Source organism: Gavialis gangeticus, unplaced genomic scaffold, assembly GCF_001723915.1.
Source record: "Gavialis gangeticus isolate Ggan-Ray unplaced genomic scaffold, GavGan_comp1, whole genome shotgun sequence".
Classification (NCBI taxonomy): Eukaryota; Metazoa; Chordata; order Crocodylia; family Gavialidae; genus Gavialis; species Gavialis gangeticus.
The window spans coordinates 1579214-1598806 of NW_017728998.1; the positions used below are offsets into that span (position 1 = coordinate 1579214).

Consider the following 19593-nt stretch of genomic DNA (forward strand, 5'->3'; position numbering starts at 1 on the left):
ACGTCCCCACGCACCCGCCGTGGGGTGGTGCGAAACAACATGGGCAAGCCAGGGGTCTGTGCCCCGGCGCTCGCACACATCATGCAGGAGACAGGCCTTACCAGGTGTGGCTCCGTGGCAGCCACGTCTCCTTGCCAACCTTATCGATGCAGAACTTCTGCGGCCCGTTGCTGCCTGTTGGGCGCAAGCAGAACATGTCTCATTCCAGCACCAAACTGGAAACACCGAGGCTAAGAAAGGGCACTTCAGGCAATGCCGCTAACCCCTGGAACTCACTGCTGCAGGACTTCATTGAAGCCAAAAGCTCGCTGGGGATTGATATGGATAAGACCCTCCCTAACTACATGAATTAAAACAAACGTGTACTTGGTAAGGCATCATACTGCTCAAACTCCAGGGATTAAGCCAACCACAATCAAAATTACTGATAAGGGAGCTGAAATTATCAGTGAAAAAGTCTGTGGTCAGGAGGCAAAAGGATTACAAAAAGTAACTCAGAAATAAATCAGGAGCGGAAGCAATCTTAGCAGTAGATGCTGATCTAGCTGGGGCCGGTCCTGCTGTGAGCAGGGGCTGGACTAGACAGGACCATCCGAGGTCCCTTCCAGCCCCCGCACTCTGAGTCAATGCTGAGGAGAAAGTTGTCAACGATGATTCAGAGGAAGCCGAAATGTTCAGTAAACCCTGAAAGGCACCAGTCAAAGTTTGCATGGTAACGAAACACCTTCTAGTCCAGCTAAGCAGGATGTTTAAACAGGAACTCCGAGCGCTAAACCATTTTAAAAAAAAATTCAGGATCGTGTCACTTTCATCAAAGTTTTAAAGGAACCGGCCGAGATTCTGCCTCTCTGATGTTTAGATTTAACCTGTCCTGGAACAGTGGAAAAGCTCCAGAAGACGGGACAAAGGGGAAGGTGCCAGTGTTTAGTAAGCGTCGCCAAGACAGCCCGAGCCTCTATCTGCAGCAGCACGTCGGACCCAAGAGCTGGAAACGTGCCCCCACCCCCACGTGCCCCTCTCCAGCACCACTGGGCTTGGAGACTTATCACAACTCTCCTCCTCTTCCCAAAGACCCGGAGCATAAATACCGATGAGCTCCATGAATCCTCCGACCGGCAGGCGGCAGGTCCCTGTCACAAACTGCAACAGCCGGATCCTCTTCTCGTTGTCCATCTCCTTGACGACCTACAAGGTGGGGACCCAGTCACCCCTTTGGGGAGGGGCAATGGAAAGCGTGCCTCTCCAGCCCGACTCAGTTTGGTGACACCCTCCTCCACCCAGGTGCATCAGGAACCTCAGAGACCCACTAAACCCCAAGCAGAGCATCCCCCTGCCACGGGGCAGCAGGAGCTAACCGACAACCCAGGGCAGAGAGCAGGCCTAATGCACCACCTGCCTCTCGGCCCTTCACGCAGGATGGGCTCTGGTCCACAGGCTTGGGGCAGAGCTGAATCCAGACTTGGCCTGAAACCCTGGAAGGAGCAGCTTCCCCCAGTGACGCAGTGACATGGGCTCTGCCCTGCGGGCTGCCAGGCCAAGGGCTGCTTTTCACTCCCCTTCTCTCTCAGCCCCAGAGCCACCTGAGCGAGCGCTGCTTTATTCAGTCACCTCCTGTCCTGCCCCCTAAGCAGCCGCTCCTGCTGGAAACAGGCTGACCACCAAGCACTGCCTGCTGCCCCAGCGCCTCTGCCAGCTCCAGCCAAAGGCCTCTTCATGGGACACGTGCTTGCTGCAGCCTGGAGGGCTCCAAGGCTGCTGCCGGTGCCCAGCTCACCTGCCAGAACCACTGGATCTGCTTGCTGTTCTTGGTGTAGTGCCGGTAGATCGTGTTCTTCTGCCAGTCGTTCATGTCGATCTCCTGCATGCCGCACAGCATCAGCTGGGGAACCACAGGGCAGGTCAGAGGGCAGCTGCAGCTCCATTCAGCCCCCAGCTTTGGAAAGGGACGGCGCCTGGCACAGCAGACATGCTGGCTTCTCCAGGGTCAGTGCAATGGGGCACGGGCAGCAGGACCTTGGGTCCATCCCAGGGGGCCCAGTAGGAGATCAGCTCCTCTACAAGCCTAACAGTGACCCCCGGGGGGATGGACATCCCTACAGCCTCACTTGTGTCCAGCTGATGCGTTCCCTTCCTTTTCCCCCAGTGGAGCCAAATCAGGGGCAGGATTATGAGCTAACAATATTCCTCCCAGGCCGTAGGAGGGTCACTGCTGCCCTTGTGCCCCAGGCAGGATTCAGACCTGGCAGCTCTGCTGACAAAGGGTAGGCCCAGAGGTGGCTCATCCAACAGGAGGTGCCGGGACTGCCAGGCACCGCCCCGATGCCGGACTCACCTCAAGCTCCTTCTCGTCAAAGTACCGCAGCCACTCCAGCGGCACCACCTCGTTGAAGCCATCCAGGAAGGCCTTGGTCTGCTCCTCCACGCCCCGTGTGAACCTCCAGTCTGTCAGCAGCCTGGGAGGACAAATTGACTGCTCAGCAGAGTGCAGCGCTGGCTGCAGCATCCCCCAACCCCAGAGCCTGGCAGGTTCCTGCTGACCCTGCCCACTGCCCCTCCAGCGCGGGGAGGGACAAGCAGTCAGGAGCAGCAGGTAAGTGGAGAGGAGCAGAAGCAGCTGGGGACACAGGAGAGCCTGGCAGATCCCGGCCTGGCTCTTCTGGGCAGCAACCTTGCCCCTTGACAGGTCAGCCTGCAGACCCATGTAGGGACCAGCGAGGTGCAGGCAGCCAGTCCCCAAGGAGTGGCAGGGAAGCACTGACTTGAACCCACCAACTCCCACAGGATCCCAACCAGCTCAGCACTGAACCGGCAGTGCTGGGCAGGCAGGACAGGCAGCTGAAAGGGAAGCTGGGTCCTGCTGCCGCATCCCTCCCCGGCTTTAATTCTGCCTCCTGCAGGTGCTGGCACCAGCTCCCAGGGTCACGTCCCGGCTGTCCCCTGCTGCCAGCGGCCATGCCCCGTGCCACAGCCAGCCCAGGGAGCAGCCAGCCTGGGGGAGCAGCACACAGGGGCTGGCACTCACATGATGTACTCTTCCTTGTTCTCCTCTGTCACCCGGATGTTCTCGCCGCCCTCCTTCAGCTCATGGGTTGTCACCTTGCCCAGGATCTCCATGTCCTGGATGAAGTACAGCTCCAAGCCACACTCCTCCAGGCTGTTCTCCCTGTGGGCAGAGACATGGGGAGTGTTATCCCTCCTGGGGACCAGGCCTTGGTGCAAAGGGAATGGGGAGGGAGGACTGGGGGCTACGGCCCCACTGGTGGCACCCTGGGGTCTCAGTGATGGCTGGCAGGGGCATCCTATGGCCAATCTGACTGCCTCGGGAGGGAAGGTTTCTCCGCAGCTGCAGCCCGCCAAGGGCCTGAAAGCTGGGGGCCTGGTGTGTCAGGCTGAGCCAGAGCCCATCCGCTGTGGGCACCTCATCCTTTTCCCCAAGGAGAAGCCAGGCCCAGGGCTGAGGTGGGGTGCGAGCTGCGCTCAGGCACTGACTTGATCCAGACAATGGAGTTGTAGAACTCAGGGTCAATGGACTCCAGGTCCTTCAGCGTGGGCCGCTTGTTCAGCATGCGCTTGTAGAAGGGCAGTGTGAAGCCGGTGTCAATGAACTTCCCATGGTACAGAGCCTGTGGGGGAGAGCACATGGGGGTCATGCCCATGGGACCAGGAGCCGAGGGCTGCGGCCTGAAAATCCTGGGAACAAGCAAGAAGGTCCCAAGGAACGCAACTGGCAGAAGCTGGTCCCACAGGCCTGGGCCAAAATTTCTCCTTGGCTAGGTAAAACTGTGTGCGCAGAAGAAAGGCCTGGCACCCTCTTGGCACCGCGGCCCAGGCCCAGAGACTGAGGCCAGCACCTCTCCTCTCCTGGGGGAACAGGGGCTCCTGCCTCCAGAGCCGGGTGCGCAGGCACCTCGCTCCCCTCCCTGCCTCGGATTGTGTGGCGCCGCCTGCCCCCCTTGCAGCTCTATTAACAGCACTTGTTTAAACAGAGCTGTGCTGCGGCTTCCTTGAGTCCCTGGCTTCCAGGAGCCCCAAGGCAGAGGCAGCCAAGAATAATGCAGACACTTGTCTGGAACAGCCCAGCAGTGAGTAATAGTCTGGGGTTTTATTGGGCTCCTGCCTTGCTCGGGCGGCCTGGGCAGGCCAGGCCAGTGCTACAGCCTCCTGCACCAAGGGGCAGGGTCTAGAGCCCTGGGAGCAGCCCCCTCCCATGCACGGGGGCTCCTGGCTGGGCCCCCGGGGTGCTCAGTGAGCAGTGGAGCCGGGCAGCAGGGATGACCGAGGTGTGGGCAGCTGGAAACATCCACACAGGCTGGCTAAAAATAGCTCCCAGAACTGCCTGTCACACAGGACAATGAGGCAGCAGCCAGGGAGCCAGGCCCAGCCTCAACATCAGGCCCAGAAATGGGCCCCACAACAATGCCCCTGCCCCAAACACCACCCCCATGCACCTCTGGCCCTGCAGAAACCCCTCCCTGCCCCTCCAGACATACAGCCCGCTCCCTGCCCACAGACCCGGCCACGCAAGGCCCGACAGCCACGGCAAGCCCTGAGGAGCAGTCCCCGAGGCAGAGGATGTGGGAGGATGCTGCCGTGGTGGGACATGGCTGTGGCCCAGGTTGAGCGCCTGGCCCAACGGTGCAGACCCAGGGCTCCCACTCCCTTTCTGCCTCCACCACGACAACCGAGGGGGCCTGGCCCTGGCAGGAGCAGGGAGTCCATCCCACCTCAGTCCCCAAGCACAGCTCATGGAGGCAAAGACCCTGCTCCGCAGCCCACAGCCCTGCCCTGGATGCTGGCCAGGTACCCAGGCTCCTCCAGGACCAGGGCTGCCTCCACTCCAGGGCTCTTCCATCATCTTCCCCCTGCACACAAGGCAGGCGCCAGCTGCCCAGGGCCTTCCCTGCACCGCTGCCCCATCCATAGGCGAACCAGGCTGGGCCCAGGCTCCTACCATGGCGATGAAGCGGCCGATGAAGCGGAAGTATGTGAGGTGATCGGGGTTGATGGAGGAGGCAGGGTTGATCTGCAGGCAGTAGTTATTCTTCCCAGCGTACTCGAAGAGGCAGTACATGGGGTTGAGCACCTCATGAGACAGGAGGAAGAACCACTCCCTGGGGGAGACAGGAGGACGAGGAATGGTGAAGGGACTGCAGGCCAGCTGCCCACCCGGCGCCAGGCAGAGCCTGCCCCACTCCCCTTCTGCCCACTGGGCTCCCAGAGACCAGAGAGAGAGCAGGGCCTGGCCCGGAGAGTGCCGGGGACCCCAGAAATGCCCATGTTCACTTGCACACACACACGCACACCCCTGCCAGGACGTGGGCAAGTGCACCCCTGCTGGGCACCTACGTACCCTTGCACTTGCTCAGAGACCGCTGTAGCTGGCCCAACCACACGTGCCCTTCCTGAAAGGCACCTCGCTGTCTCCTACCCCTGCACACGCATTCCACGAGCCTCTTTGTATGCGGCCCCCTCCCCCTCTGCAGGGAACGCTGCCCCTTCCCAGCCCGGGAGAGGCGCCCGGTCCTGCCGTGGCTCCTCCCTGGCGGCTCGGGGAGACGAGGAGTCCTCCGACGCAGCGCGCGCCCCGGTATCCAGTCCGTGGTTCTACCCTGTGGTAGAACAGCATGACGTAACCTACCATAGGGTAAAACCACTGGCAGGACACAGAGAGAGAGCAGAAGCCCACGCACCAGGGGCTGGGAGCGGGGTCACCACGGAGGAGCGGTCCAGGGCATGGCAGGCGCGGGAAGGGGGAGGCAGGAAGAAGAGTTACCCAGCACCAAGCTGAACACCCAGGTATGGCCAAGCTGCAGCTGTCAGGGACCAGGGACCCTCCCCTGCCCAGCAGAGACCCAGCCCCCAGTGCTGCTTCAGCAAGCCTTTCCTCAGAGACAGCAGAGCCCCTCCACCCAGCCTGGTCCTTCCCTCGGTCGCAGCCAGTCTGGGCCCCAAAGCCTTTCCAAGGACCCTGGCCTAGTGAGTCCCTCCACACAGGTCGTCCCAGTTTCTGGGTGGTGGGTGGCAGCCACAGCTGGGCTCCCCGAGATGGCAGGACCCCAGGAGAGCAGGGGCTCCCAGGAAGAGGCAGAGCCTGGCCTGAGGCCTCCAGATTGATTCGGTTTCTGGGGCGCACCCAGGATTCAGGCTAGCTCCCACTCTGCTGTGGCAGGGCACGTCCTAAGCCTCCTCCATCCCAGAGGACAGGAACAGGGGTCCAAGCCTGAGCCCAACCTTGCCAGTGCCCCCTGGGCCTCATGGAGGAAGCCAGAGGCCCCCGGGACTCACCGGGCAATGCCGCCGTAGTCCAGCCCCTCCTCACCACGCATGATGATGTACAGCCGGCGCCGCAGGTCATAGGGCTTCATGTTCATGATCTGGGGCACGAGGGAAGCAAGTTGTCACCCACAGGAATGCCCACGCAGGGGCTGCTCCTGCAGGTCTCCCAGGACAAGGGTGCGAGGGGGAGGGCATGGAGGTTCCCACCTGCTGGAAGGAGTCCTCAAAGAGTGTCTGCCGGGAAACGCTGATCTTCACGTGGCTGGGCAGCGCGTTTGACTGGAGGAAAACACGGCACCGGGCTCAGCCAGGGCCAGCAGGGCTGCTCCCCTGGGTCACTGGCAGCGCTGGCTCAAGCTGGCAAGTGGCCATGCCAATTCCCACCCTGGAGACATCCTGGCCCCCGGCCCAGCGCAGACCCATCGCATAGCCCACACTCACATGACACAGGAAGCGGAACTGGTGGTACTTCCAGCGAAAGCTGCGGTCATAAGCCCCCGGAGAGCCTCCCTGCTTGCTCCTGCAATGGCAAGTGCAGGGGCCTTCACTCAGGCGGCCGCCCCACCAGCACACACCCCAGCCCACCCGTGGCCTTGCTCCCAGCCCTGCCCAGGCCCAGACTGCCTGCCAGCCAGGGCTGGGGGGGGAGACCCGGCGCCCCAGCCAGGAGGGAGGAACTCACCCGGACTCGAACCCGGGGCGCGGGTCCTTGAACGTGGTGGTGCGGGTGTTGTGATCCACAAAGTAGCGCACGCGTTCGCTGGTGTACTTCACTTCCCAGCCCAGGGGCAAGGCCGGCTCCTGCATCATCCTGCCCGCACCGGGGAGAGGTTAGTGCGCACGGGCAGTACCAAGGGAGAGGGACCCGTCTTGCCTGCATGGCCGGTTCTCCCACCCACTCAGCTGGCGCTGGGGCCCAGGCCTGCCCTAAGCCCCTAGCCCCTCGCTGTTCCTGCTGCCTTCTTAACGCGCAGGTATTTCCTTTCCCTGTAGCTCTGGAGTGGCTCACAGGAAGCCGAAATGCCAGGACACCTGGCTGAGCCCTGACACAAGAGCTCTGTGTGGCCCATGGCGTGGCGCTGCACTGGCAGGAGCTCCCCAGTCCTGAGCTCCACAGGGCTGCATGGGGGTGAGGTGGGATCCCCCAGCCAAGTGGGACCAGAGGAGCGCCCCTTTCTGAGTCATGCACGGAGCCACCCCAGCACACACAGGACTACACAGCAACCACCCCTCACATGGGGACACGTGATGGCTGTCCCTAACTCCAGGACCTGTGGACATGTGTGATGGCTGTCCCTAGCACCATGGCCTGCACAACAGTTGCTCCACCCCAGGTCTCAGACAAGACAGCTGTGCGTCCCAAAGGGGAAGGCTGCTGCATCTGGACCTTTGTGGGCTCCTTCCTTCCTGCATCCCCTGTCCTGAGGTGCATGTATGCCAGGAGCATGACGTGTGCCAGGCCCGGGGAAGCTTGATTTGTGGTCCAGGAGCCTGGGCTCTTGGGCTGGGAGCTACAAGCCTAAAGCTGCTGTCACATTTGGAGCTAACGACGCAGAAGTAGCCACATGGGGCAGACGGCAGTGCCCTAGAGTCTTACCCCTGTGTGCGAGGGTCTTCCCACTGCGTGGTCCGCGTGTTGTGGTTCACGTAATACCTTCGCCCATTGTCCTGTCTCTTTTCTGGAGGAGGAAGAAGAGGACAGCACGTTAGCCTGCCCTGGACACCTCCACAGGAGGGCCCCTCCGTCCCAGCTCCCATGGAGCAGATCCAGGGACTCGGGCTCTTTGCACTCCCCTTGCCCCCAGCCTCAGTGGCTCAAGCCTAGGACGGAAGTGTGGCCATCCCCCACTGCACTCCACATGCAGCCCTGGCTCCGGGCACACGGTGGCACAGGGAGCTGGATGGGCAGCATCTGGGACGGGCACTGACCCCGGGCCCTGCTGCCATGCATGGCAGCACAGCCCCCGCACTGCTGCCCAGAGGTGCAACATCCCAGACATGCTCAGTGCATGCACAGTGCGTCTTTGCCTGCACAACACATGCACAGCTCCCCTGCACACCCCGTCTGTGCAGCATGAGTGCAGCTCACCTGCATACAACAAACTGTATGTGCAGCACACACACACACACACACACACACACACACCTTTCCCATACACCCCCTACACGTACACTGTCTGTGGCACATAGAGCCGCCTGTACACACCCAGTGCCTGTAGGGTGCACACGCCTCTCCTATACACATTCACTGTGTGCACGCACCCACACATCTCTCCTGTACACACAAGCTGTATGTCCAGCACACACACGGCTCTGCCAAACACCCCTGTAAACATGCAGTGCATGTGCCCATACCTCTCCCAGGCACTGCTGCTGCATGCGCGACACACAACATGCCCACATACAACCACGTGAATCTTTCCCAAGCCTCTTCTGCACACAACAGACATCCCTTGTACACTCAGTGTACCACCCAGGCACATACATCTCTTTCCAATGAGCAAGTACGTTAGACACCCAGACGCCTGTGCCCCTCCCACGCCCATTATCTGTATACATACCCATACACTTCCCCAGTGCACGTCTCACACCCCCCACAAATGCCCAGTGAAGGCACCATGCACAGACGCCTGCTCCATGCTCACACTTCCCTGACACACCCACCATGCACCTAGACACACGGTACACGCACCACCTACCACATGCACTCCACTGCCGTTCACAAAACACGTTCCCAACGAAGAGCTACGTGTGCACAACCGGTGCAGACCTCTGTGCCCACACTGCCCACCTACGCCTGTAGGCAAACCACCCAGTATACACACTCACCCTCCCCAGGCAACTGCCTCTCCTTAGATACACGCACACCTCTTGCGACCCCTCTGCCCTCCCAACACATCGCTGCTCCTCACACCCAGTACACTTGGAGGTACAGACCAAGCCCCTGTGGCACACGCAGCCGTACTTGCCAGCTCCCTGCGGGCATGCCTGGCCCTCCCTGTGCAATGTGTCCTCCACCCCTGCTCGCGCACCAGGCCCCAGGCACACTCCCACACACACTGACTGTACCCACTGCTTGTGCATCCTTGCCCTAGAGACTCCGTGCCCACTGTCAGTGGACAGCGCAGGCCCAGGCTGTGGAAAGGAGCCGGGTTTCCTCAGCCCTGAGGAAAGCCCAGCAAGGCAGCGGGTGCCCTCCTGCCTCCTGGAGAGGCCCAGCTCCCGGCACTCCAGCACCGCAGGCAGGTTTATGGCCCCTGCCTCCCTTCAGAGCCTGCAAAGCTCCTGCCCTCCCTGGTGTTGCTCTGCTGCGGCAGAAGCCGCAGGGTGGAAGCTCAGGGGCGGCCATCCCAGCTCGGGAGGGTGTGCAGCCTGCTGTGCTAATTGGAAGCAGCCCTCCCTTCCCCCTCTGGCGGGCAAGTGAAGGCAGCTCCCGACAGCACCTCTGCCGTGCCCCGCCACGGCGCTGGCTGGGCTGGGCCGGGCCGGGTCGGGCCACGCTCAGTCGCAGGACATGCCAGGCTCTCTGTGCTGAGACCCTGAGGTCACGGGGCCAGACAGCTGGCTGGGTGGGGGCTTGGAGCACCTGGCGTCAGCACCCACCCCTTGCCCTGCCCTGCCCTGCCCTGCCTCGGCGTCTGCAGCTGCTCCGAGGAGGAAAGCGGGAAGCTGCAAGTCACCGAAGCCCCCTGAGGGACGCCAGCTAGTGACCGCTCCTCGGTACCCAGGCTGCGGCCTTGCCCACACGAAGCCCGTGTGTACCTGGAGCCTGGCATGCACAGCTGACCACGTGGGCCCATCGGATGGCTGCTTGGGCAGCTCTCCCCCTGCGTCTGCAACGTGTTGCCTGTGCTGGCGGGCACTCTGGAGTCAGCGCCCAGGCCCTGTGTTGCTTGGCACACGGCCCCAGAGCCAGCGCCCTGCCCTGCCTGCCTGCGCAATGGGCACGGCCCACGGGACGCCCCATCTCGGGGGGGCGGGCCGGGCCATGCCGAGCCCATCTCGCTCTCCCTGGCATCAACGTGGGACTCACGCGCTCCGAGCTCACCCCTGGCCAGGCGCTCACAGCAACTGCCGACCTTGACCCTGCCAGCCCCTCAGCTCGGCCTGCATCCCTGCACCCCCAAATCCCTTGCCTTTAGCCGTGCGCCATTACCCTGCTTGCAGCTACCAGCGAGCCCGCAGCCCCTGGCTCTCTGCCCCCCGCCCCGCTCAGGGCTGGAGAGCCATTTCTGTGGGGAAGGCGAGGCTGGGGGCTGTCCCGCAGGGGGTCATGGTCTGTCGGGAGTGGAGCAGAGGGCCCAGGTGTAACACCCCCAGATACTGAGCAGCTCCCTCCGCAGTACTGACAGGACGCTCCCCGGCATGCGTGGGATGCTCCTGGCTCCACAGCCCAGTGCAACGGCCCTTGGGGCATGTCCCGGCACCCGTTGCTCCCACAGCCCCCGCACAGCTCTCCAGACCTGCCTGTTCATACGCAGCTGTTCCCCGCCGCCCAGCCAGAGCCCACCGCCTGCTCTGGTCCAGCACCGTCCGTCTGAGTCACGACATGCAAAGCAGGGTGCATGGTGGGGCCCAGAGCACCCCGATCCTGCCCAAGGCCCCCTCATGAGCACTCCTGCCCCTCCCCTATGCCACCCCAGCCCCAGGCAGGGGGAGGAGAAGCTGGGACCTCTGGCTCCTCCTGCAGCCCTGGGAGCAAGTGCATGGCACTGGGAGCCTCTGGGCACACGGGCAGGGTGGGAGATCAGAGCGTGTGCTGGGCCAGTGCCACAGGCAGCGTGGATGTGGGGGGCATCCCCTTCCCAGCATGCACAGTGGTGTACAGTGCAGCCCCTTCCCCCTGGACAGCAGCTGGAGGCAGTAGTGCCCCAGTCCCAGAGATGAGATGGAGGGGGCTGCCAGGTGAGCAGCAAGGTGCGAGCGCAGGCGAGGCGGCTTGTACTTACCCCAGCCAGGAGGAAGGGAGCCGAGAGGGTCATTGTCGGATGCGGCGCTGGATGACTAGAGACAACAGAGAGGGCAGAAGCACAGAGTAAAAAACGGAGGTGCAGGTGGTTACGGACAGCAGGGGCACACAGGGGGCTCCCTGCCCCCCGCACTCTCCACTCGCCTCCCCCAGCCCTGCCAGGGCAGGGACCAGGACCCTGCTCCCGAGGCACTAAAAATAAAACCAACCAAAACCCCTGCACGCACAGGGCAGGGGAAAAGGCCAACCCAAGCCCCACGCACAGGCTACACCGCGGCAGCAGTAGGCAGGGGCCGGCAGGAGAGGTCTGGGCGTGCGCGGCTGCTCAGCTCCCGCCGGCCGGCGCGACTGAGATTGCCACCACGGTTACACCTCCAACTTTCTCCAAGAACCACACACAAGAGGGGAAAAAATATCGCAGGCCTTTCCAATGAAATCATTCCCACAAGCCCTGTCCACGCCCAGCGCTTCCTGGCTCGCCCAGCGGCCCCCTCCCCCTTCCTCGGCCGGCCGTGAAAGCGAGCGGCAGTGTGCGAGGCGCGGGGACTGAGGGAACATTCATGCCTGCGCAGACAGGCGTCTCCCCCAGCCCCCCGGGCCTCCCCCGCCCCGGCAGGTTGGACTGCGCTGCACAAAGCACCTTTATTCTCACTCAGGGAGAGCGGCGCAGCGGCCTGCGCCCGGCCTGGCCTGGGCCGGGGGAGGGGGAGGGCTCCCGGCCGGAGGGGCACTGTTTAGATTAGCCCCCTCCCGGCACCGCTGGGAGGTCTCCTGGGGATGGGCGGCCAGACGGAACAGTCGGGGATTCAGGGAGTGGGGGGCCCGCGGATGTTGCCACAGCCGCATAAGAAATGCATTGTTACGGAGAAAGGCCTTTTCATTGCGCCTCCGAGAGCCGCACGGCTGGAGCAGGGGGCCGTGGTCCGCAGCTGGCCCTGGCCCACCTGAGCCAGGGAAGGCACCAGCCTGCCTCGCGAGTGGGAGCCCAGTCCCGAACTCCACGGGGTGGCGAAGTGGCAGCAGTGCTGCACAAGGACCGGGAAGCTGCTCTATAGAGCTGCCAGGTGCACCACAAAGCTGCCCGAAGCCCATGGGCGGCACTTCCTCATGTATGACCCCGGGAGCTGGGGTGCCAGACAGGCTGGCCAGTGCCCTGGCAGGATAGGGGAGCAGGGATGGCAGGATGGATGGGGCCCAGGCCAGCCGCAGTGGGCACAGCAACGACGAGAGCAGCCAGCCATGATGCTGCTGACAGTGGCAGGACCCAACTCCCCGCAGCAGGTCCCCTGGGCAGGAGTGGTCAAGCTTTGGGCTCCCAGTCCCCAGGTACCCCACCCCCTTCAGCCCCAGGGAACTTGCCTAATCCCCCCACTCCCATGGGATAACAGTGCACGGCCCACACTCAGAGCAGCCAAAGGGCAGGAGGCTCGGAGAAATCCCCTGGTCAGGGCTGAGCGGCAGACACGAAGGGGACTGCGTTTCGGGTAGGGCCCTGCCCCCCATGCTCCAGAACTGCAGCTGGAGAAACCCCACGTTGTGGCAGCCAGCATGGCTGGGCTGCCTCTCCTGCCCCCTCCGCCCCTGTGACCCAGAGCCTGGGGCTGGAAGCAGAGAGCCAAGACCTCTGCGGGACAGCGCGCAGCACGGGGTTTCATCGGGCTCAGCTTGGAAGGCGAGTCCCCTGCTCCACACTGTGCAGCGTCCGCCAGGAACACCACTAGGAGCCACGGGAGCGGCCGGGCGAGCACTGCAGGAGCCATTGCAGGGAGTGACAAGCTCATAACCCAGCTCAGCGCTGGAGGATTCCCCTGCCTATAAATCACTTGGGGCCAGCACTTCCCTCCCAGATCCTGTTCCCGGCTGGGCGGGAGGGGGCAGGCATGTGGGAGGAAGCAAAGCCTGCGGCAGCCCAGCTCAAGAGTGGCAGGAGCCCATGGACTGGGCTGAACAGGGGAGGGAGAGCATGAGAGGGGCCAAGGGGCTGGAGGCGCACCGGGCACATGCTGCAGCAGAGATGCTGCGTGCAGGCGGGGACAGACAGTGCTTGTTCCTGCGGCTCCGAGACAGCTCCTGCTCTGCCCTAGCAGAGGATCCCCTGGGGCAGGAGGGCTTGGCTCCAGGCTCCCCTTCTCCCACAGGCATCCCAGAACCTCTAGGTCCAGGGGCCAACCCTCCTCCTCACTCCAGTGCCAAGCAGGGGCAGCAGAGGAGCCGCTGCCAGCCATGGGCAGACACCTCCACGTCTGGGGGCTCAGGACCAGGAATGGGAGAAGGCCCGCACCCTTCTTCAGTCACCCTCTCCACAGGGCCCTGGCCAGAGATGCCATGTCCCTAGAGGATGAGCGTTCGGCAACCCCACCGAGCAATGCCGCGAGGGCATGGGAAAAGGAGGGAGCAGGGGGAGTCTGCAAAGCTGAGTCATGCTCCCCTACCCCTGAACTTGCTGGTGCTCTTTGGCCCTCGAGGCACCGGCCCAGGCCTCGGAGAGGGGGTGCCCTCTCCTACACAGCCCCTTGGGTTGTTGCTGGGGGCCAAGCTACACTGGGCAGTGCCCTGAGCCCAGCCACAAGCTCATCACAAAGCCCAGGCAGGCTGGGCACATGGGCTCTGTGGGGCACATAGCAGGGATCTGCCACACACCCCCTCAAACACGCGGCAGGCCAGGTACAGGAGGAATAGGAAGCCCAGCTCATTACAGCCAACGGAGCAGGCACGGCGCTATGTCAGACTGGCCTGGTGGCAGGGTGGGAGCCCAATTCCCTGAGTCGGGGCAGATGTTGGTCACCCTCACCTGGTAGAGGAACCGCTGGCTGAACTGCTGCATGGCGCCCTGGAGCTGGCTCCGCTGCGACTGCCACTGCTCGTAGTTGCGCACGTACTCGGCTGTGGGGCGCTGCCAGGTGGTGGTGCGGGTGTTGTGGTCCACGTAGTAGGACCTGCCGCGGGGGTCCACCCGCTTCTCCCACCTGCAACACCGCAGAGGGGCCCGTGTCAGCAGCTGCGCTCGTGCACGTGGATGGGCCCTTCCCCAGTGCCCCGCCAGCCCGTTTGCACCACCAGTGCCTTGGGTGATGGCTCCAGCCACACAGGTACACGGGCCAGCCTGGATGCTCCAGACACCAGGACTCAGCCTGGACCAATCTCTGTTGCCCAGGGAGCTCGGGAGTGTGCCCCCCACCCACCCAGGCCCTTCTGTGAGTTCACAGCACTGGGCAGAGGGGCAGGATGAATCCAAGAGGCACTGCAGCCAGCCTGGGGGAGACACAGCGGCACCTCTGTGCTGAGTGGGTAGGTGTGAGCCTTACACCGGGGGTCTCCCTGCTTCCTGCTTTGGGACAGTTGAGGAGCTAGAGAAAGGCCCTGATGGGTCACGGCCGTGCCGGCTTCCTCTGAAGCTTCTCCATCACCTGTAGGACAGGAGGGGTCTCCGCCTGAGGCACCAGGACAAAGCAGAGGGCACGGACGGGGCCTTGGGTCTTCTGGCCCCAAGGAGGTTTTTCTGCTCTGCTGGTCTCCTTGTCACTGGCTGGATGGGCCATGGCCCAGTGAGGACAGGGCTTGTAAGACCTCTCCCGGCAGAGGCCCTGGAGTCGTCTGCTGTGGCTGGCCCAAGGCATCAGGCCTGGGGCGCAGCCTTCCCAAGGCCACTGAAGGAGCCTGCCGTGCACCACGTGCCCAGAATGTCCATCTGGATCAGCTCTACCCCCGCGTGGCAAGAGGCTGGAGCCAGGCCAGGCCTGCACAGCAGCAAGGAGGCTGAGAAGCAGAGCACGATGACTTGCCAGGGAATCACCTTGGGGCTGGTCTGCTCCTGAGCTGGCAGCAGAGCCCGGGCAGGAAAGGACAGAGCACATCCAAGTGCTCAGCAAGGGGTCCCTGCATCTTAGATGGTGCTGAGGGTGAAAGTGGCAGGTTCCCCCAGCTGTCAGGCCAAGGTGCGAAGGACAGAGGTCAGAGACAGAGCAGGGGGCAGGAGAGCCGGCCCAGAGCCCCCATTCCTGTGATCAAGGGAGGAGCAAGAAGGCTCGGAAGGGTGCAGGTACGGCCTAAGGGAACTTCCTTCTTCAGCCAAAAACATGCCCCCTTATTGGCAGGCCTGCTCTTCCGCAGCCGAGCCTGCGGCATGGAGCAGGGCACTGGTCACTGCAGAGCCAGCAGCCCCAGCCGCAGTCAGGCACAGTTCCCCCCACAGCCCCAGGAGGCTGCAGGGACCAGACAGGCACCGACGAGCAGGTCCTGCTCCTGACCCGTGGGAGCTCGCAATCTCCATACCACTCACAGCAGCCCAGGCCACAGGTGTCCCCTGGCCAGCTCACAGGTGCTGTGGGGGATCCTGTGCAGGATTTTCACCTCTCATTCCTTGAAGGCCTCTTTGTTCTGCCCAGAAGTGACTGTGCTCTGGCTAAGCTGCCTTTGCTCTCCATGGCTGTGGAGACGGGAAGGGGTCTCCTCCCAGTGGAAAGCAAAGCAGGAGATGCCAATGTCCACCAGGCAGGAATGGGCCAGGGGAGCCAAGCCTGGACAGGGATGTAGGTGGGTCCCGCACCCTGTCTAGGCAGGGAGACATGCCTCCATCCTCTCCTCCCGCTGGCAGCTCTAGTGTGGGGGCCAGGAGGCCCAGCGCCTTACCCTGGGGGAAGAGGTCTCTCCCAGGTGGTCGTCTTGGTGTTATGGTCCACGTAATAAACCCGCCCATTAGGCAGCTCTCGCTGTTCCCACCTGAAAGAGAAAGGCAGAGGTGGGTGGACGGAGGAGGCCAGGAGGCAGCAGCAGTACTATCGCAAGAGCGAAAAGGATGCGAACCATTGAGTCTGCCTCCCAGCAAGCAGGAGAGGGGATTGGACCTGTTAATTCGGCACAGACAGGGCTCAGAGCAAGCACAGCTGGGAGCCCTGTAGCCCTCCCTCCCACGACACCCAGACCCCCCATGGGAAGCTGCTGCATCCCACTGCTTGGTGCCAATGGGATGTGGCTACGTGAGTCAGGGGAACCGGAGGGAGACCCGCCTGCCCTGCCCACACTGATGTCACAGACACTGGGCAGCCCAGGCTTCGAACCCACGACAGGCAGGAAGAAACAGCCCCTGCCTCCCTGCCACAGCCCACAGCAGCCAGACACCTGCCTCCCACACTGTCTAGCAGCACGTGCTCCTGACCGGCTCCCAGAGTGAGGACATGAGCCTGGCGTCAGAGACGTCCCTCCTGGAGATGCACGACAGAGCCGTGCTTCCCGAGGGCTCTGGTGACTCCGTTTCTCTCAGAGGCGGCAGCCTCCACAGGGCAGGAAGCACGAGTCTCCACCAACCCAGTCACCAGCTGCAATGACTCCTGACCTGCAGCAGCTTTCGGGGCTGCCGGCAGCCTCTTGAATATGCAATTTTGACAAAGGCCAAACCCAGCTGCTGTGCTCTGCAGTCTGCTGCGGGCAGAGGGGTGCTTCCATAGGAGGATGCCCCAGGACGTTTATCCACCGTCTGCTGGGGGGTTGGCAGCAGAGCTGGCTGCAACCCCACTGGGGGAAGAGAATGCCTCCCTTTGACTGAGAAGCCGAAGGCAGGCAGGACAGTGCATCCAGCAGCTTTTAACCAACGCAGCTGGGAGGCAGGAGACATGGATCCAGCAACCTCCAAAGGCTGGCGTGGCCTCCATCTTTGCAGTGGAGGATGACCGGCCACTGGCCCCTCACAGTGCGTTCAGAGCAGGGCAATTCCTCAGTGTTTAGCCCCCATGGGCACAGTGCGAACCTTGACCAGCCACTGCAGTGCTCTGGGGAGGCAGCTGCACTCCTCGCTCCACTTACAACCGACCCAGAGGAGCCAACGGGCACCAGACCCGAGAAGCCCCTGGCTCCTGGCCTGCTCTCTCAGCACCTGAACCGGTCTTTCCACGGATCAAGCTAGCTGAGGTTGAAGTGCAATGAGGAAACTATGTGCCAACAGCCAGGCAATGGCAGAGGGTAGGGCAGGGGCTGCTGGAGGCATGGTCTGATGGAGGAGCTGGTGTCAGCACCGCGAGCAGGGCTGCGTTCTGACCTGGCTGTGGGATGGAGCGCAGATCCCCAGTTTCCTCCCACAGTAGGAACCCAGACCGGGTGGGATTTCACACCGTGCTAGCTTTGTGCCCAAAGGGTTCTTGACGTTTCTGCTCAGTTTCTCTCCACGAGCCTAAGGGAAAAGCCTCAGCGCCTGGGCCACAGCAGAAACTCTCCCTCGTTCCCCAGCCCATCACTGACAACTCTTCAGACCCATGTCCGGAGGTGACCCCAGGGAGACCGTGCGCAGAGGAGAGCAGACTCCAGCGTCGCACCAAGGAGCGCTCTTTGCTGTCACCCATTCACAAATGCTGGTGCACAGAAAGCTGCTACGGGCCGTCCGCCAGCCTCCATCCCACCCCCGAGGAGGGCTCCAGCGCGGATGCTGATGGATAAAGCGTTCTCCTGCAGCACTTCAGGCCTGTCTCCCCCTCCCCATTCATTACCAAAAATGCCGCAGGAAAGGAGTGCACAAGAGTGCTGTTGTGATGGCCAGGGCGGCTGCGCAGACAGCGGGGCTGGCACAAGCCCCAGCACACAGAAAGCTAATTCAGAGGGAGAAGCCAGCAGTGCCTTGCAGAGGAGGTATTACGTTACCCGGCCCGTCAAGGCAGCGTGCACAGGCCTTCTTGCTGCCAGGACTTAGCAGCAAGGGATGAAGAGTTAAGAGCCCCAGTGGTCCAGGTCCTCTGCCCCCAGAGCCCCGAGCATGTGGCCACCGCTGCAACTGCATGCAGCAACACCAGCCAGGCCCCCCCTTCAGCACCCTGCTGCAGACATCCCATCACGGAGCTACCCGCTCATCCCAACCATTGTCCTCAATCCCAGTGCCGAGAAAGGGTGTGGGACCAGAAACAGCACCGTGCTGTGTAGCAGGTCAGCCCCCAGCTTGCAGCAGAACGGAAGATGAGCTCCGGTCCCCGCCGTCTAGAACCGGCTTCTCCCCAGTGGGCCCCGAGCACAGAGGACTGGAAGCTTTGTATCAGTCAGGGGTGAAAGAGCAGCCTCCCAACCCCCGCAGGAGCAGCACATCCCGCCCCTGCCCATCAAAGGTCTCAGGGGATCTGGGGTTTCCCTCCAAGGCCCCACTGCTCACATGAGAGGAGCAGCGCCAAACATATGGCCCCAAATGGCATCATCACAGGATACAGAGTGGGGACCGGTCTAAGCAGAGGTCCCGGGCATGCGGCTGAGGAGAGCTGATAACACCACACACCCAAGGCAGAAGCTGGGGAGGGCACACACGCACCCACGGCATTGCTGCACCCACAGCCCAGCCCAGGCACTGCAAAGCAGCCCCCAGCCACCCCTTCCAGAGGTCTCAGCAAAGCCACTGTCCCACTCGGCATCAACAGCACTTGGAGTTCAACACCACAGGGCAAAGGGGGGCTGCTGTCCGGCTGCAGGGCAGAAAGCTGCGACAGCAGCCGGAGGCCCCGGACACAACACGGGGGCCACTGTAACCACCTCAAATGTGACAGCCCATCCCCCCTTTAGCAGCCCTCACAGCTACTCCCTTCTGACCTGCAGGTCTGTCTGGCCACAGTTTCTCAACAGGATCCCACTAGGATCTTTTGAAGCCCAAAAGAATGCCCTACCTCTGATACCCCGACCAGCCGGAAGCCAAGCTGGCAGCCCCAGAAACTTGGGAGCTGCACGGAGATGCCTCAACCCTGAGACAGGACCTCTGCTCACTTGGGAGCAGCCCTTGTGAAGAGGAGCAGGACTGGGATCACAGAGCCGGCTTCGGAGACCTCCCACCTCAGCGCATGGGGAGAGAAGCGAACGGAAGCTCCTGACCCTGGTCCGGGAAAAAGGATCGTCGCAAATGCTGGGCCTGGCTCCTCCTTGGAGCAGGACAGGAGACAACAGCTGTTCTCTTTGGTGGAGCAGGGCCCAGCTGGACTGGCTGCACCTGCAGCACGGAGATCCTGGTCAAGCACCGAGGCTGCTGAGTTTGTTTTCTCCCTTGGCCTCTCCTTGGCGAGCGAGACCTGAAAGGATCCGATGGGAACAGGAAAACTTCATGCCCAGCTGGCCAGGTCACACTCAGTGCCACACAACGCCTTGGCAAAGGCGGTGCTGTCAGGATCTGGCCAGGCATGCAGTAGGTGAGGGGAGAGCCCCGCAGCTCCACAGGTCACTGCTTGCGGGCCGGGTCAGGGCTGGCAGGCATGCCCGTGCCGTGGGATGCGTGGGCAGCAGTGGGTGCTCTCCGGCACCTCCAGGAGCTAGGAAGGGCTCAGCCTCACGGGGAACGCACCAACGGCACCGACCAGCCTCCTGCTCTGGGAACGCTGAGTGCCTCGCACCTGCCC

The 19593-nt window shown here is 62.7% G+C and overlaps 1 protein-coding gene across 2 annotated transcripts in view; it reads right to left on the bottom strand.

Moving 5' to 3' along the window:
• Positions 1 to 19593, bottom strand: part of WWP2 (WW domain containing E3 ubiquitin protein ligase 2) — a 41978-nt gene that overhangs the window by 867 nt on the left and 21518 nt on the right. The window contains exons 9-23 of one of the 2 annotated variants that reach the window (XM_019505344.1): positions 15875 to 15964; positions 14037 to 14211; positions 11226 to 11280; positions 7874 to 7955; positions 6959 to 7087; positions 6718 to 6796; positions 6484 to 6555; positions 6286 to 6374; positions 4952 to 5111; positions 3490 to 3623; positions 3023 to 3163; positions 2333 to 2453; positions 1775 to 1879; positions 1089 to 1185; positions 102 to 174 (exon numbers count right to left, since the gene is read on the bottom strand). In XM_019505344.1, coding sequence (XP_019360889.1) covers positions 102 to 174; positions 1089 to 1185; positions 1775 to 1879; positions 2333 to 2453; positions 3023 to 3163; positions 3490 to 3623; positions 4952 to 5111; positions 6286 to 6374; positions 6484 to 6555; positions 6718 to 6796; positions 6959 to 7087; positions 7874 to 7955; positions 11226 to 11280; positions 14037 to 14211; positions 15875 to 15964 — 1602 coding nt within the window. Of the gene's footprint in view, positions 1 to 101; positions 175 to 1088; positions 1186 to 1774; positions 1880 to 2332; positions 2454 to 3022; positions 3164 to 3489; positions 3624 to 4951; positions 5112 to 6285; positions 6375 to 6483; positions 6556 to 6717; positions 6797 to 6958; positions 7090 to 7872; positions 7956 to 11225; positions 11281 to 11454; positions 11610 to 14036; positions 14212 to 15874; positions 15965 to 19593 lie in introns of those variants that run through there. The other variant, XM_019505345.1, reaches the window with a different exon arrangement.